At 68.7% G+C, this 14,633-nt stretch overlaps 2 protein-coding genes across 3 annotated transcripts; both read right to left on the bottom strand.

Annotated features, from left to right (window-relative positions):
* Window positions 1–840: 840 nt before the first annotated feature.
* LOC142077484 (RNA-binding protein 42-like) lies at window positions 841–10,152 on the bottom strand. Its single transcript, XM_075139451.1, is given in 12 exon segments — window positions 841–957; window positions 959–1,038; window positions 2,709–2,903; window positions 4,097–4,217; window positions 4,838–5,020; window positions 5,515–5,651; window positions 7,690–7,758; window positions 7,862–7,888; window positions 7,891–7,948; window positions 8,791–8,880; window positions 8,883–8,913; window positions 9,924–10,152. Coding segments are annotated over 12 exon segments (1,236 nt in total). The 5' UTR covers window positions 10,136–10,152; the 3' UTR covers window positions 841–924.
* Window positions 10,153–10,253: 101 nt separating this feature from the next.
* TYROBP (transmembrane immune signaling adaptor TYROBP) lies at window positions 10,254–13,488 on the bottom strand. Of its 2 annotated transcripts, XM_075139452.1 has the most exons (5): window positions 13,429–13,488; window positions 11,919–11,939; window positions 10,837–10,953; window positions 10,514–10,557; window positions 10,254–10,407 (listed from the first exon to the last, which is right to left on the bottom strand). In XM_075139452.1, the coding sequence occupies exons 1-5, from the start codon at window positions 13,472–13,474 to the stop codon at window positions 10,360–10,362; spliced, it is 276 nt and encodes a 91-aa protein (XP_074995553.1). In that variant the 5' UTR covers window positions 13,475–13,488; the 3' UTR covers window positions 10,254–10,359. The 2 variants fall into 2 exon arrangements, with proteins under 2 accessions (XP_074995553.1, XP_074995554.1); XM_075139453.1 differs by lacking the exon at window positions 11,919–11,939 and having other exon boundaries at window positions 13,429–13,485.
* Between the last annotated feature and the right edge of the window lie 1,145 nt (window positions 13,489–14,633).

Below are 14,633 nucleotides of genomic sequence, written 5' to 3' on the forward strand. Positions count from 1 at the left end.
TAGCGCCTACAATAATGACTTGCAAATAAAGTAGGACCTACAATAACCGCTTGTAAATAAAGTAGGGTCTACAATAACGACCCATAAATACAGTAGGGCCTACAACAACATCGTGTAAATAAAGCGGGGCCTACAATCACAGCTTATAAACACAGTAGGGCCTGCAAGAACAACTTGTAAATAAAGCAGGACCTACATAAGGACCCATAAATAAAGTAGGGTCTACAATAACAACGTGTAAATACAGTAGGGCCTACAATAACAACCCATAAATACAGTACGACCTGCAATAGGAACCATAAATACAGTAGGGCCTACAATAACACACTATAAATACACTAGGGTCTGCAATAAGAACCTGTAAATAAAACGGGGCCTACAAAAATCACTTTGTAAATAAACTAGGACCTACAATAACGACTTGTAAATAAAGTAGGGCCTACAATAACAACCCATAAACACAGTAGGACCTACAATAACGACTTGTAAATAAAGTAGGGCCTACAATAACACCCTATAAATACACTAGGGCCTGCAATAAGAACCTGTAAATAAAGCGGGGCCTACAAAAACGCTTTGTAAATAAAGTAGGACCTACAATAACAACCCGTAAATACAGCAGGGCCTACAGTAACGACTTGTAAAGAGAGCGGGGCCTACAAAAACGACTCGTAAATAACGTAGGACCTACAAAAAACACCCCATAAATAAAAGAGGGCCTACAAAAACAACCTGTAAATAAAGCAGGACCTACAATAACACCCCCACCCCAACCCGACCCGACAATACTGTAGGTCCTACAACAACCCCCCCCCCGCCCTGGAGCCGCAGGTGTCGCCGTGTGAAGCCCCGAAGAACCTTTATTGCGTCTCCCAGTCGCTCCCAGTCCCCTCCCAGTCCCTCCCAGTGCCTCCCAGTCCGGGGTTATCTCAGCCCCAGTTTCTTCTTCTCCCGCTGCCTTGCGCCGCACCACCTCCAGGTTCCGGTCCTTCCACATGCTCTTGCGCAGCTTGATGGGGCGGCTGCCCACGTACTTCCCTGGGGGGGGAACTGGTGGGACTGGGAGCCACTGGGAAGGGACTGGGAGGGACTGGGAGGGGATTCGGAGGGACTGGGAGGGACTGGGAGCGACTGGGAGGGGACTGGGAGCAACTGGGAGGGGACTGGGAGGGACTGGGAGTGACTGGGAGGGGACTGGGAAGGACTGGGAGGGGATTGGGAGGGACTGGGAAGGGTTTGGGGGGGACTGGGAGGGACTGGGAGCAACTGGGAGGGACTGGGAGGGACTAGGAGGAACTGGGAGGGGACTGGGAGGGACTGGTAGGGGACTGGGAGGGACTGGGAGGGGACTGGGAAGGACTGGGAAGGGTTTGGGGGGGACTGGGAGGGACTGGGAGCAACTGGGAGGAGACTGGGAGGGACGAGGAGGAATTGGAGGGGACTGGGAGGGACTGGTAGGGGACTGGGAGGGACTGGGAGGGGATTCAGAGGACTGGGAGGGACTGGGAGCGACTGGGAGGGGACTGGGAGGGACTAGGAGAGGATTGGGAGGGACTGGGAGGAACTGGGAGGGGACTGGGAAGGACTGGGGAGGGATTGGGAGGGACTGGGAGCGACTGGGAGGGGACTGGGAAGGACTAGCAAGGGATTGGGAGGGACTGGGAAGGACTGGGAGGGACTAGCAGGGGATTGGGAGGGACTGGGAGGGACTGGGAGGGACTAGCAGGGGATTGGGAGGGACTGGGAGGGACTAGCAGGGGATTGGGAGGGACTGGGAAGGACTGGGAGGGGACTGGGAAGGACTGGGAGGGGATTGGGAGGGACTGGGAGCGACTGGGAGGGGACTGGGAAGGACTAGCAGGGGATTGGGAGGGACTGGGAAGGACTGGGAGGGACTAGCAGGGATTGGGAGGGACTGGGAGGGACTGGGAGGGGACTGGGAGCGACTGGGAGGGGACTGGGAGGGACTAGGAGGAATTGGAGGGGACTGGAAGGGACTGGGAAGGCTTTGGGGGGGAATGGGAGAGGATTGGGAGGGACTGGGTGGGACTGGAGCGACTGGGAGGGGATTGGGAGGGACTGGGAGAGACTGGGAGGGACTGGGAGGGACTACGTGTGTGCCCTCTCCCCCATCCTCCATCCCCCCATCCCTCCCCTCCCCCTCCCCCCGCCCCTCCCCCTCCTGTTCTTCTCCCGCCTCTCCCATATCCCCCATCCCCCCATATCCCCTCCCCCCCACCCTCCCCCCCGCCCCTCCCCCCACCCCTCCCCCCCCGCCCCCCCGCCCCTCCCCCTCCCGTTCATCTCCCGCCTCCCATGTCCCCCATCCCCCCATATCCCCCATCCCCCCCATATCCCCCATCATCCCCCACCCCTCCCCCCACCCCTCCCCCCCCCGCCCCTCCCCCTCCCGTTCATCTCCCACCTCTCCCATATCCCATCCCCCCGCCCCTCCCCCCCACCCCTCCCCCCCACCCCCCCGCCCCTCCCCCTCCCGTTCATCTCCCACCTCTCCCATATCCCATCCCCCCACCCCTCCCCCCACCCCTCCCCACCCCCACCCCTCCCCCCTCCCCGCCCCCCCGCCCCTCCCCCTCCCATTCATCTCCCACCTCTCCCATATCCCCCATCCCCCCATATCCCCTCCCCCCCCGCCCCTCCCCCCCGCCCCTCCCCCCCGCCCCTCCCCCCCCGGCCCCTCCCCCTACCGTTCATCTCCCGCATGGCCCGCACGTAGTCGTTGGGGTCCTTGAAGGAGACGAAGCCGTAGCCCTTGGTCTTCCCCGTCCGCTTGTCCCGGATCACCTTCGCCTTCAGGAAGGACGGGAACCGCCCGAAGGCCCGGCCCAGGATGTCGTCGTTCACCTCGTTCCCCAGGTCCCCGCAGAAGATCCGGAAGTCGTCTGGGGGGGGGGGAGGGGCGGGGCTGGGGGCGGGGCATCGGGCCACACCCACCACTTCACACCCCTGTGGTCCCAATGTCCCCCCATGTCCCCCCATGTCCCCAATGTCCCCCCATGTGTCCCCCCCAGGTCCCCGCAGAAGAGCCGGAAGTCGTCTGGGGGGAGGGGAGGGGCGTGGCTGGGGGCGGGGCTTCGGGCCACGCCCGCCCCGCCCCGCCCCTGTGGTCCCGATGTCCCCCCGTGTCCCCAATGTCCCCCCGTGTCCCCAATGTCCCCCGCGTCTCCCCCCAGGTCCCTGAAAAGACCCGGAAGTCGTCTGGGGGAGGGGAGGGGCGTGGCTGGGGCAGGGCATCGGGCCACGCCCGCCACGCCCTGAGCCTGTGGTCCCGATGTCCCCCCGTGTCCCCCCATGTCCCCAATGTCCCCCCGTGTCGCCCCCCAGGTCCCCGCAGAAGAGCTGCAAGTCGTCTGGGGGGGGAGGGGGAGGGGCGTGGCTGGGGGCGGGTCATCGGGCCACACCCACCACGCCCCACCCCTGTGGTCCCGATGTCCCCCCATATCCTCAATGTCCCCCAATGTCCCCCCGCGTCTCCCCCAGGTCCCCGCAGAAGAGCTGGAAGTCATCTGGGGGAGGGGAGGGGCGTGGCTGGGGGCGGGGCAGCGGGCCACGCCCACCACACCCCGAGCCTGTGGTCCCGATGTCCCCCCATGTCCTCAATGTCCCCCAGTGTCCCCAATGTCCCCCCGCGTCTCCCCCCAGGTCCCTGAAAATAGACCCGGAAGTCGTCTGGGGGAGGGGAGGGGCGTGGCAGGGGGCGGGGGCAGCGGGCCACGCCCACCACGCCCTGACCCTGTGGTCCCGATGTCCCCCCGTGTCCCCCTGTGTCCCCAATGTCCCCCCGTGTCGCCCCCCAGGTCCCCGCAGAAGAGCCCGGAAGTCGTCTGGGGGGGGAGGGGAGGGGCGTGGCAGGGGCGGGGCTTCGGGCCACACCCACCACACCCTGACCCTGTGGCCCCCAGGTCCCCAATGTCCCCCCATGTCCCCCCTCCCCCCGCCACGTCCCCAATGTCCCCCCAGAAGAAGCCATTGGGGGGGGAGGGGCGTGCCAGGGGGCGGGGCATCAAGCCACGCCCACCACACCCTGACCCCAGTGCCCCCCCAGTGCCCCCCCAGTGCCCCCCAGTGCCCCCACCCGCGTCCCACTCCAGCAGACTGGGATCCTCCCAGCTGCTCCCGGCCGCCGTCCGGATGCAGCGCTTCAGCCGCTCGCCCCGCCCCTTCTTCTTGTCCTCCGCCGCCGGCTCCGCCCCCACCTGGGCGGGGACGCCTGTCAATCACCCCCGCACGCCCAACAGCCCCGCCCCCACAGCCACGCCCTCTTAAAGCCACGCCCACCCCAGCAGGCACTGCCCCCCCCCCCCCGGGCCCTGTTGTCACCCCCTCCCCAGAGGCTCCGCCCCCTCGGGCAGAAAGCCCGCCCCCTCTCCACCCCCAGCCCTGACAAGCTCCACCCCCAGCTCCCTTAACCCAGCCCCTCTCCAGGAAACCCCGCCCCCAAGCGCCCAGCTCCACCCCCAGGCATGGAAGCCCCGCCCCCAAGGGCTGCAGCTCCACCCATTCCACGAAGCTCCACCCCCATCTCCCTGAGCGCCACCCCCTACACCACCCCCACCCCTAATCCCGGAAGCCCCGCCCCCAAGTTTGCCAGCCCCACCCTCCCTAGGAAGCCCCGCCCCCAGGCACCCAAGCTCCACCCCTTCCCAGCGAGCCCCGCCCCCAAGTGCCACAGCTCCACCCCCCAAGCTAGCCCCACCCCCAAAGCCCCACCCCCAGAAAGCCCCACTCCTCCCATCAAGCCCCACCCACATCCCAACAGACTCCGCCCCCTGCAGCAGACCACACCCCCACGGTAGCCCCGCCCACCCCATCTCACCTCAGGGGGCAGGAAGGGCGGGTCGGGGGGGCGTGGCCGCCGTGGGCGTGGTGCAGGCGGGGCCAGGGCGGGGCCTGGGCGGGGCTCGGGGGGCCCGGGCGGGGCCGGGGGGGGCCCGGCGGGGAGGCAGGGCCCGATGCGGCTCTCCTCGGGGGGTGGGGCCCGCGGGGGCGGGGCCTCCTCCTGCGGGGGGGAGGGGTCACAGGGGGCGGGGACATGGGGGGAGGGGACACGATTTGCCCCTCCCCCGCCCTGCAGTTTGCTTCCCCCGGTGGGATTTGCCCCTCCCCCCCCATTTGCCCCTCCCCCCTCCAATGCCCCCCCCAATGTGCCCCTCCCCCCCAATGTGCCCCTCCCCCCAATGTGCCCCGCCCCCCAATTTGCTCCTCCCTCCTATATTCCCCGCCCCCCCCGCTGGGATTTGCCCCTCCCCCCTCCGATTTGCCCCTCCCCCCCCTCCACTTTACCCCTCCCCCCTCCAATTTGCCCCTCCCCCCCTCCCCCGTGCCCCTCCCCCCCTCCAATTCGCCCCTCCCCCCCTCCAATTCGCCCCCCACCAAGCGCTGGGATTTGCCCCCCTCCCCCCCCCCCCCCCCCATATTTTGCCCCCAGGTGGGATTTACCCCTCCCCCTCCACTTGCCCCTCCCCCCCCTCCCCCAACTCGCCCCTCCCCCACCTGGGGTTTCTTGGCGGGGGGAGGGGCGTAGACGGTGGGGGCCGCCTGGATGACGGTGGGGTTGATTTTGGGGGTCCCCAGCCCGGGGCGGGGCCCGGCCACCAGGGGGGGCAGGGGTTCACCGGGGCCCCTCCCCCACCTGCGGGGGTGGGGGAGGGGTTAATTACTCTGCAGGCTCCCAGCTGCTCCTCCCCCCCCCCTTTACACCCCTGCCGACCCCCCAAATTTACCCCCCCCCAGGACCCCATTTCCCTCCCAGAGCCCCCCCCACCCCATTTCCCCCCCATTTCCCCCCCAGAGCCCCCCATCTCCTCCTCCCAGCCCCCCATTTCCCATTTCCCCCCATTTCCTCCCCGTTTCCCCCCAACCCCCCTTCCCCTCAATTCCCCCTCCCAGCCCCCAGTTCCCCCCCATTTCCCCCCTCACTTCCCCCATTTCCCATTCCCCTCCGCCAGTTCCCCCCATTTCCCCTCCCATCCCCCCCACTTCCCCCCTTCCCCATCTCCCATTTCCCCCCTGATTTCCCCCCCCACTTCCCCCCATTTCCTCCTCCATTTCCCCTCCCAGCCCCCCATTTCCTCCCCACTTCCCCCATTTCCTCCCCCACTTCCCCTTCCATCCCCCCACTTCCCCCCCATTTCCTCCCCACTTCCCCTCCCATCACCCCCCACTTCCCCCACACTTCCCCTCCCATCCCCCCCATTTCCTCCCCACTTCCCCCCCCCACTTCCTCCCCCTTCCCCCCCATTTCCCGCCCACTTCCCCCCATTTCCTCCCCCACTTCCCCTCCCATCCCCCCACTTCCCCCCATTTCCCTCCCACTCCCCCCCACTTCCCCTCCCAGCCCCCCCATTTCCTCCCCACTTCCCCCCCACTTCCCCCCCACTTCCACTCCCATCCCCCCCACTTCCCCACCACTTCCCCCCCATTTCCTCCCCACTTCCCCTCCCATCCCCCCCATTTCCTCCCCCCTTTCCCTCCCAGCCCCCCCATTTCCTCCCCACTTCCCCCCCACTTCCTCCCCCTTCCCCCCCACTTCCCCCCATTTCCTCCCCCACTTCCCCTCCCATCCCCCCCGTTTCCTCCCCCCCCCCCCCCCCCCCCCCAACTCACGGGGGCCGGGGGCCGCAGGGCCCCCCCAGCGGGGGGAGGGGGGCGGGGGGGGGCCGCTGGAGGGGCGGGGGCCATCAGCAGGGGCGGGGCGGGGCCGCCCAGGGCGGGGCCCACCATGGCGCCGGGGGGGGGCGCAGGGCCAGCGCCCGCGGGCCCGCTGGGGGGGGGAGGGGTCAGCGCCCGCTGCCACCCCCCTGTCCCCGCGTGACCCCCCCGGTGTCCCCACCCCCCCCCATCCCCCCACGTGTCCGCGGCCCCCCCGGTGTCACCGCCTGTCCCCAATATCCCCAGTGTCCCCAATGTCCCCCCATGTCCCCCCATGTCCCCAATGTCCCCAATGTCCCCCATCCCCCTATCCCCCCAGTATCCCCAATGTCCCCCATGTCCCCAATGTCCCCCATGTCCCCCCATGTCCCCCCCTGTCCCCCCATGTCCCCCCGTGTCCCCCCACGTCCCCCGTGTCCCCAATGTCCCCAGTGTCCCCAATGTCCCCCCATGTCCCCATGTCCCCAATGTCCCCAATGTCCCCCCATGTCCCCCATGTCCCCCCATGTCCCCATGTCCCCAGTGTCCCCCCATGTCCCCCCATGTCCCCCAGTGTCCCCAGTGTCCCCCACATCCCCCATGTCCCCCAATGTCCCCATGTCCCCCCATGTCCCCAATGTCCCCAGTGTCCCCAGTGTCCCCAGTGTCCCCCCATGTCCCCCGTGTCCCCAATGTCCCCCCATGTCCCCAATGTCCCCCCATGTCCCCCACGTCCCCCATGTCCCCAATGTCCCCAATGTCCCCAATGTGCCCCCATGTCCCCCGTGTCCCCAATGTCCCCCCATGTCCCCAATGTCCCCAGTGTCCCCCGTGTCCCCAGTGTCCCCCATGTCCCCATGTCCCCAATGTCCCCAGTGTCCCCCGTGTCCCCAATGTCCCCCCACATCCCCATGTCCCCAATGTCCCCAGTGTCCCCAGTGTCCCCAATGTCCCCCATGTCCCCTCATGTCCCCCATGTCCCCCATGTCCCCCATGTCCCCCATGTCCCCCATGTCCCCAGTGTCCCCAGTGTCCCCTCACCCGAGCGCTGCAGGACGTGGGGGACAAACGCCGGCCGCAGGATCGGTGGCCGCTGCGGGGACACGGCTGGGGGGGCACCCAGCCCCCCCGGGGGGGAGGGGTGAGCGCCTTGGGGGGGGAGGGGGAGGGGACACTTTTGGGGTGGGGGAGGGGAGGGGGTGGCACCTACCTGGGCCCACGAAGGGGACGGGGGGGGCCACGATGGGGGGACGACGGTGGCGGCGGCGGCGGCTCGAGCCTCCAGGGTCTGCTGGACCTGGGGGGACGGGGGGGACGTTGGGGACATTGGGGACATGGGGGGACATGGGGGACATTGGGGACATGGGGGGACATGGGGGACATGGGGGGACATTGGGGGACATGGGGGGACATTGGGGACATTGGGGGATGGGGGGACATGGGGGGACATGGGGGACATGGGGGGACATTGGGGGACATGGGGGGACATGGGGGACATTGGGGACATGGGGACATGGGGGGACATGGGGGACATGGGGGACATGGGGGACATGGGGGACATGGGGGGACACGGGGGGACATTGGGGACACGGGGACATTGGGGGACACGGGGGGACACGGGGGGACACGGGGGACACTGGGGACACTGGGGACATGGGGGGACATGGGGGGACATGGGGGGATGGGGGGACATTGGGGACATGGGGGGATGGGGGACATTGGGGACATGGGGGGATGGGGGACATGGGGGGACATGGGGGACATGGGGGGACGGGGGGACGTTGGTGACATGGGGGGACATTGGGGACATGGGGGGACATGGGGGGATGGGGGACATTGGGGACATGGGGGGACATTGGGGACATTGGGGACATGGGGGGACATGGGGGGACATGGGGGGACATGGGGACATTGGGGACATGGGGGGACATGGGGGGACATTGGGGACATTGGGAACATGGGGGGACATGGGGGGACATGGGGGGACATCGGGGACATGGGGGGACATTGGGGACACTGGGGGACATTGGGGACATTGGGGACATCGGGGACATTGGGGACATGGGGACACTGGGGGACACTGGGGACACTGGGGACATGGGGGACACTGGGGGGGCTCAGGGGACGCGGGGGGGTCACCTGCTGGTAGGTGTTGGTGGCGATGATGGGGCGCAGGACGGGGGTGACGGGGGGCGTGGCCAAGGGGCCGGGGTCCCCCGCGGGGGGGCGGGGGTGGGGGCCCCCAGCACCTCCTGCTCGAACCTGGGGGAGGGGAACGGGGGGGGGTTGGGGGGGTCCCAGTGCCCCCCAGTCCCTCCCAGTGCCCCCCAGTCCCTCCCATCCCCCCTGGCCCCCCCCCCATCCCCCCCTTCCCTGCCTACTCCGGGGTCCCTGTGGCCCCGCCCACCACTGGCCCCGCCCACCACTGGCCCCGCCCATTCACCGCAGGACACCCCCCCCGGGTGCAAGGACCCTCCCCCGGCCCCGCCCCCTGTGGCCCTCAAGTCCCGCCCCTGTGGCCATGGTGCCCTCAAGCCCCGCCCCCGTGTTGCTAAGGAACCCCCAAACCCCGCCCCCATGGCGCCCCCGGCCCCGCCCCTCCATCTCCATGGCGCCCCAAGCCCCGCCCCCCGTCTCCATGGAGCTCCAAGCCCCGCCCCCGTCTCCACGGAGCTCCAAGCCCCGCCCCCCATCTCCACGGTGCCCCAAGCCCCGCCCCCCCGTCTCCACGGCGCCCCAGGCCCCGCCCCCCCGTCTCCACGACACCCCAGGCCCCGCCCCCTCATCTCCATGGCGCCCCAGGCCCCGTTGCCATGGCGCCCCCAGCCCCGCCCCCCCGTCTCCACGGCGCCCCAAGCCCCGCCCCCCATCTCCACGGCGCCCCAGGCCCCGTTGCCATGGCGCCCCCAGCCCCGCCCCCCCGTCTCCACGGCGCCCCAGGCCCCGCCCCCCCGTCTCCACGGCGCCCCAGGCCCGCCCCCCGTCTCCACGGCACCCCAGGCCCCGCCCCCTCATCTCCATGGCGCCCCAGGCCCCGTTGCCATGGCGCCCCCAGCCCCGCCCCCCGTCTCCACGGCGCCCCAGGCCCCGCCCCCGTCGCCATGGCGCCCCACGCCCCGCCCCCCGTCCGCACCACGCCCCAAGCCCCGCCTCCCGTCGCCATGGCGCCCCAGGCCCCATCGCCATGGCTCCCCAGCCCCCGCCCCCCCGTCGCCATGGCGCCCCAAGCCCCGCCCCCCGTCGCCATGGCGCCGCAGGCCCCGCCCCCTCACAGCGCCATCTCGGCCTCCATCTCCTTCAGCCGCTCCTCCCCGCTCTTGGCCGGGGCCGCCGGGCCCGGCCCCGCCGCCGCCGCCGCCCCGTTCCCCGCCGCCGCCCCCGTTGAGGCCGAGGCCGCCGCTCCGCTCCCCGCCGCCGAGGCCGCAACCTCAGGCCCGGGACCGGCCGGAGCCGCCGGAGCCGCAGCCGGAGCCGCCGCCGCCATCGTGAAAAGAAAAAAAGAGAAGAAAGGGGCGGGCACTTCCGGCCGCGCCGGCTGCACTTCCGGCGCCCGGCGATGACGTCCCACCCCGGGGGGGGGGGAAGCGGAAATTGAGGCAAAACCGGGTAAAACGAAGCTTTATGAGCGGGTGGGGGGAGGGGCGGGGGGGGGTCCGGCGGGTGGGGGAGGGGCCGGGGGGCGGTGCCCCGGGGTGGGGGAGGGGCGGCTCAGCGCTTCAGTTCGCTGTAAATGTCCCGGCGGGTGCCCTGGAGCTCCTGGGGGGGGTCAGAGGTCAAAGGTCAGAGGTCAAAGGTCAGGGGGTCAGGGGTCAACCGCGCCACCTAAGGGCGGGGCCTCCCCCCCCCCCCCTCTTGCACCCACCTGATAGGTTGACTCGGTCTCGGGGGGGCGGGGCTTCACCGCACCTGTCAGGGAAGGGGGCGGGGTCAGCCCCGAGGGGGGGTCTAGGCCACGCCCTAATATAGTCGCCCCACCCACTTCCACGGTGGCCCCGCCCCCCCCACCGACCACACCTTCACAAGCCCCGCCCTTTCCACGGCCCCCACCCTGCTAGCACCGCCCCCTCCCACCTTGGCCCCGCCCCTCTTTGCCCCGCCCACCCCCTGCTGGTCCCACCCCCACCCCGCGAGCTCCACCCCCCGCCTCTTCGGCCCCGCCCTTGCCCCGCTGGCTCCACCCCCTACCTCTTTGGCTCCGCCCCGCCAGGCAGTAGGCTCCGCCCGCGATGAGCAGCGTCATGACGATGTCGGCCACAACGAGCGCCGCGATTGGCCCAGGGCCCGGCAGGCAGGAGCTGCAGTCTGGGCGGGGCAGATAGATGCCCGTGACCCCCCCCGACCCCGTCACCCCCCCTTGACCCCATGACCCCCCACGACCCCCGTGACCCCCCCACGACCCCCCCACGACCCCCAGGACCCCCACGACCCCCCAAAACCCCCACGACCCCCCCACGACCCCCCACGACCTCCGTGACCCCCCCACAACCCCCCACGACCCCCCCAGGACCCCCCCATGACACCCACGACCCCCCACAACCCCCGTGACCCCCACTACCCCCCCACGACCCCCCACGACACCCACGACCCCCGTGACCCCCCACGACCCCCACAACCCCCCACGACCCCCCCACGACCCCCCACAACCCCCATGACCCCCCCACGACCTCCCACGACCCCCGTGACCCCCACGACCCCCTCACGACCCCCACGACCCCCCCGTGACCCCCCACGACCCCCCCACGACCCCCGTGACCCCCCCACGACCCCCCACGACCCCCATGACCCCCGTGACCCCCTCACGACCCCCGTGACCCCCCACGACCCCCCACAACCCCCCACGACCCCCCACGACCCCCCCAGGACCCCCCCACGACACCCACGACCCCCCCCAACCCCCGTGACCCCCCCACGACCCCCCACAACCCCCACGACCCCCGTGACCCTCCACGACCCCCCACGACCCCCCATAACCCCCACGACCCCCCCACGACCCCCCAGAACCCCTGTGACCCACCCGTGACCCCCCCACGCCCCCCCACAACCCCCCCACAACCCCCACGCCCCCCCCACGCCCCCCCCACGCCCCCCCCACAACCCCCGTGACCCCCCCACAACCCCCACGCCCCCCCTACGCCCCCCCCACGCCCCTCCACGACCCCCGTGACCCCCCCACGCCCCCCCCACGCCCCCCACGCCCCCCGTGACCCCCCACGCCCCCCCCACGCCCCCCGTGACCCTTGACCCCGCGGGTGGGGGAGGGGCCTCACCTCTCTCCGCCGCCGCCACCCCTGAAATAAAAAGGGGGGGGGGGGGGGGGAGGGGAACCCCGGTCACCCCCGCGCCCCTCCCCCCCCCCGCGCCCCTCCGCCCCCCCACCCCGGGCTGTGGGGGAGGGGCCTGGGTGGGCTCTGAGCCTCCCCCGCCCCTCCCCCCCCCCCCCCCCCGCGCGAGGCGACGCCCCGGGCGGCCCCTCCCCCACCCCAGAACTTCCCCTTCGGGCTCTGGGGGGAGGGGGGAGGGGCACCGGGGTGGCGGGGGCCCCTATAGGGGGGGTCTATAGGGGCCACACCCACTCGTGGGTCACCTATAGGGGGGTCTAGAGGGGCCACACCCACTCCTGGTCACCTATAGGGGGGTCTAGAGGGGCCACACCCACTCGTGGGCACCTATAGGGGGGTCTATAGGGGCCACACCCACTCCTGGGGCACCTATAGGGGGGTCTATAGGGGCCACACCCACTCCTGGGGCACCTATAGGGGGGTCTATAGGGGTCACACCCACTCGTGGTCGCCTATAGGGGGGTCTAGAGGGGCCACACCCACTCCTGGTCACCTATAGGGGGGTCTAGAGGGGCCACACCCACTCCTGGTCACCTATAGGGGGGTCTAGAGGGGCCACACCCACTCCTGGGGCACCTATAGGGGGTGTCTATAGGGCTCATCCGGATGCCTGGGTCCCCTATAGGGAGCGTGGGGGGGCTCTGTGGGGTCCCCCCCCACTGTTGGCTTCCCTATGGGGGGGTCTATAGGGGTCACCTCCACTCCTGGGTGCCCTATAGGGGGTTTTGGGGCTCACACGGATGCCTGGGTCCCCTATAGAGGAGGTGGAGGGGGGGTCTATAGGGGTCCCCCCCACTCCTAGGTCCCCTATGGGGGGGATCTATAGGGTCCCTCCCCCGCTGGGTCCCCTACGGGTGGGTCTATAGGGTCCCACACACACTGCTGGGTCCTCTATAGGGGAGTAAGCAGGTCTATAGGGTCCCCCCCCACTGCTGCGTCCCCTATGGGGGGGTCTATAGGGTCCCCCCCTCCCGCTGGGTGCCCTATAGGTGGGTCCATAGGGTCCCCCCCACACTCCTGGGTCCCCTATAGGGGGGTGGGCGGGTCTATAGGGTCCCCCCCCACTGCTGGGTCCCCTATGGGGGGGTCTATAGGGTCCCCCCCCCACTGCCGGGTCCCCTATAGGTGGGTCTATAGGGTCCCCCCCCACACTCCTGGGTCCCCTATAGGGGAGTGGGCGGGTCTATAGGGTCCCCCCCCACTGCTGGGTCCCCTATGGGGGGTCTATAGGGTCCCCCCCTCCCGCCGGGTCCCCTATATGTGGGTCTATAGGGTGTCCCCCCACACTCCTGGGACCCCTATAGGGGGGTGGGCGGGTCTATAGGGTCCGTCCCCCCCCCCGGGTCCCCTATGGGGGCTCTATAGGTTCCCCCCGTCCCCTATGGGGGTCTATAGGGTCCCCTATAGGGTCTATAGGGTCCCCTATGGGGTCACTCACGCAGCAGCAGCAGCAGGAGGAGGCCGGGGGCTGCGGGGGGGCCCATGGTGACACGAGTGGGGGGGGGGGGGGGGGAGGCCACGCCCACCTACGTCACGGGGTCACGAGGGGCCGGATGGCCCCGCCCCCCCGCACGGGACACAGCCCCCCCCCCCCCGTGGGCTGCCCAGAGGGACCCGGCGGAGCCCCGCCCCCTTGCTAGAAGCCCCGCCCCCTTGCTAGAAACCCCGCCCCTCGCTAGAAGCCGCGCCCCTTTGCAAGCCCCGCCCCTTCCAAGAAGCCCCGCCTCCCCAAGGCAGGGTGGGAGGGGGTATAAGTGTGCCCGGGGGGGGTTTAATTGCTCCTAATTAGAGTTAATTGTTTCTAATTAAGGTTAATTGTTGCTGGGGGGTTAATTGCTCCTGGGGGATTAATTAATTGGCTGTGAGGGGGCGTTAATTGCCCCTAATTAGGGTTAATTGCCCCTGAGGGGGGGTTAATTGCCCCTGAGGGGGGTTAATTGCCCCTGAGGGTTAATTAATTGCCCCTAATTAGGGTTAATTGCCCCTGAGCGGGGTTTAATTGCCCCTGAGGGGGGGTTAATTGCCCCTGGGGGTTAATTAATTGCCCCTAATTAGGGTTAATTGCCCCTGGGGGGGTTTAATTGCCCCTGAGGGAGGGTTAATTGCTCCTAATGGGGGTTAATTAATTGCTCCTAATTATGGTTAATTGCCCCTGGGGGGGTTTAATTGTCCCTGAGCGGGTTAATTGCCCCTGGGGGTTAATTAATTGCTCCTAATTAGGGTTAATTGCCCCTAATGAGGGTTAATTGCCCCTGGGGAGGTTTAATTGCCCCTGAGGAGGGGTTAATTGCCCCTGAGGGTTAATTAATTGCCCCTAATTAGGGTTAATTGGCCCTGGGGGGGTTTAATTGCCCCTGAGGAGGGTTAATTGCCCCTGCGGGTTAAATAATTACCCCTAATTAGGGTTAATTGCTCATGGGAGGTTTAATTGCTCCTGAGGGAGGGTTAATTGCCCCGGGTGTTAATTATTTGCTCCTAATTAGGGTTAATTGCCCATGGGGGGTTAATTGCCCCTGAGAGGGGTTAATTGCCATTGGGGGTTAATTAATTGCTCCTAATTAGGGTTAATTGCTTCTGGGGGGGTTAATTGCTCCTGAGGGAGGGTTAATTGCCCCTGGGGGTTAATTAATTGCCCTTAATTAG

This window comes from Calonectris borealis, unplaced genomic scaffold (assembly GCF_964195595.1).
Source record: "Calonectris borealis unplaced genomic scaffold, bCalBor7.hap1.2 HAP1_SCAFFOLD_273, whole genome shotgun sequence".
In the NCBI taxonomy this organism is placed as follows: domain Eukaryota; kingdom Metazoa; phylum Chordata; class Aves; order Procellariiformes; family Procellariidae; genus Calonectris; species Calonectris borealis.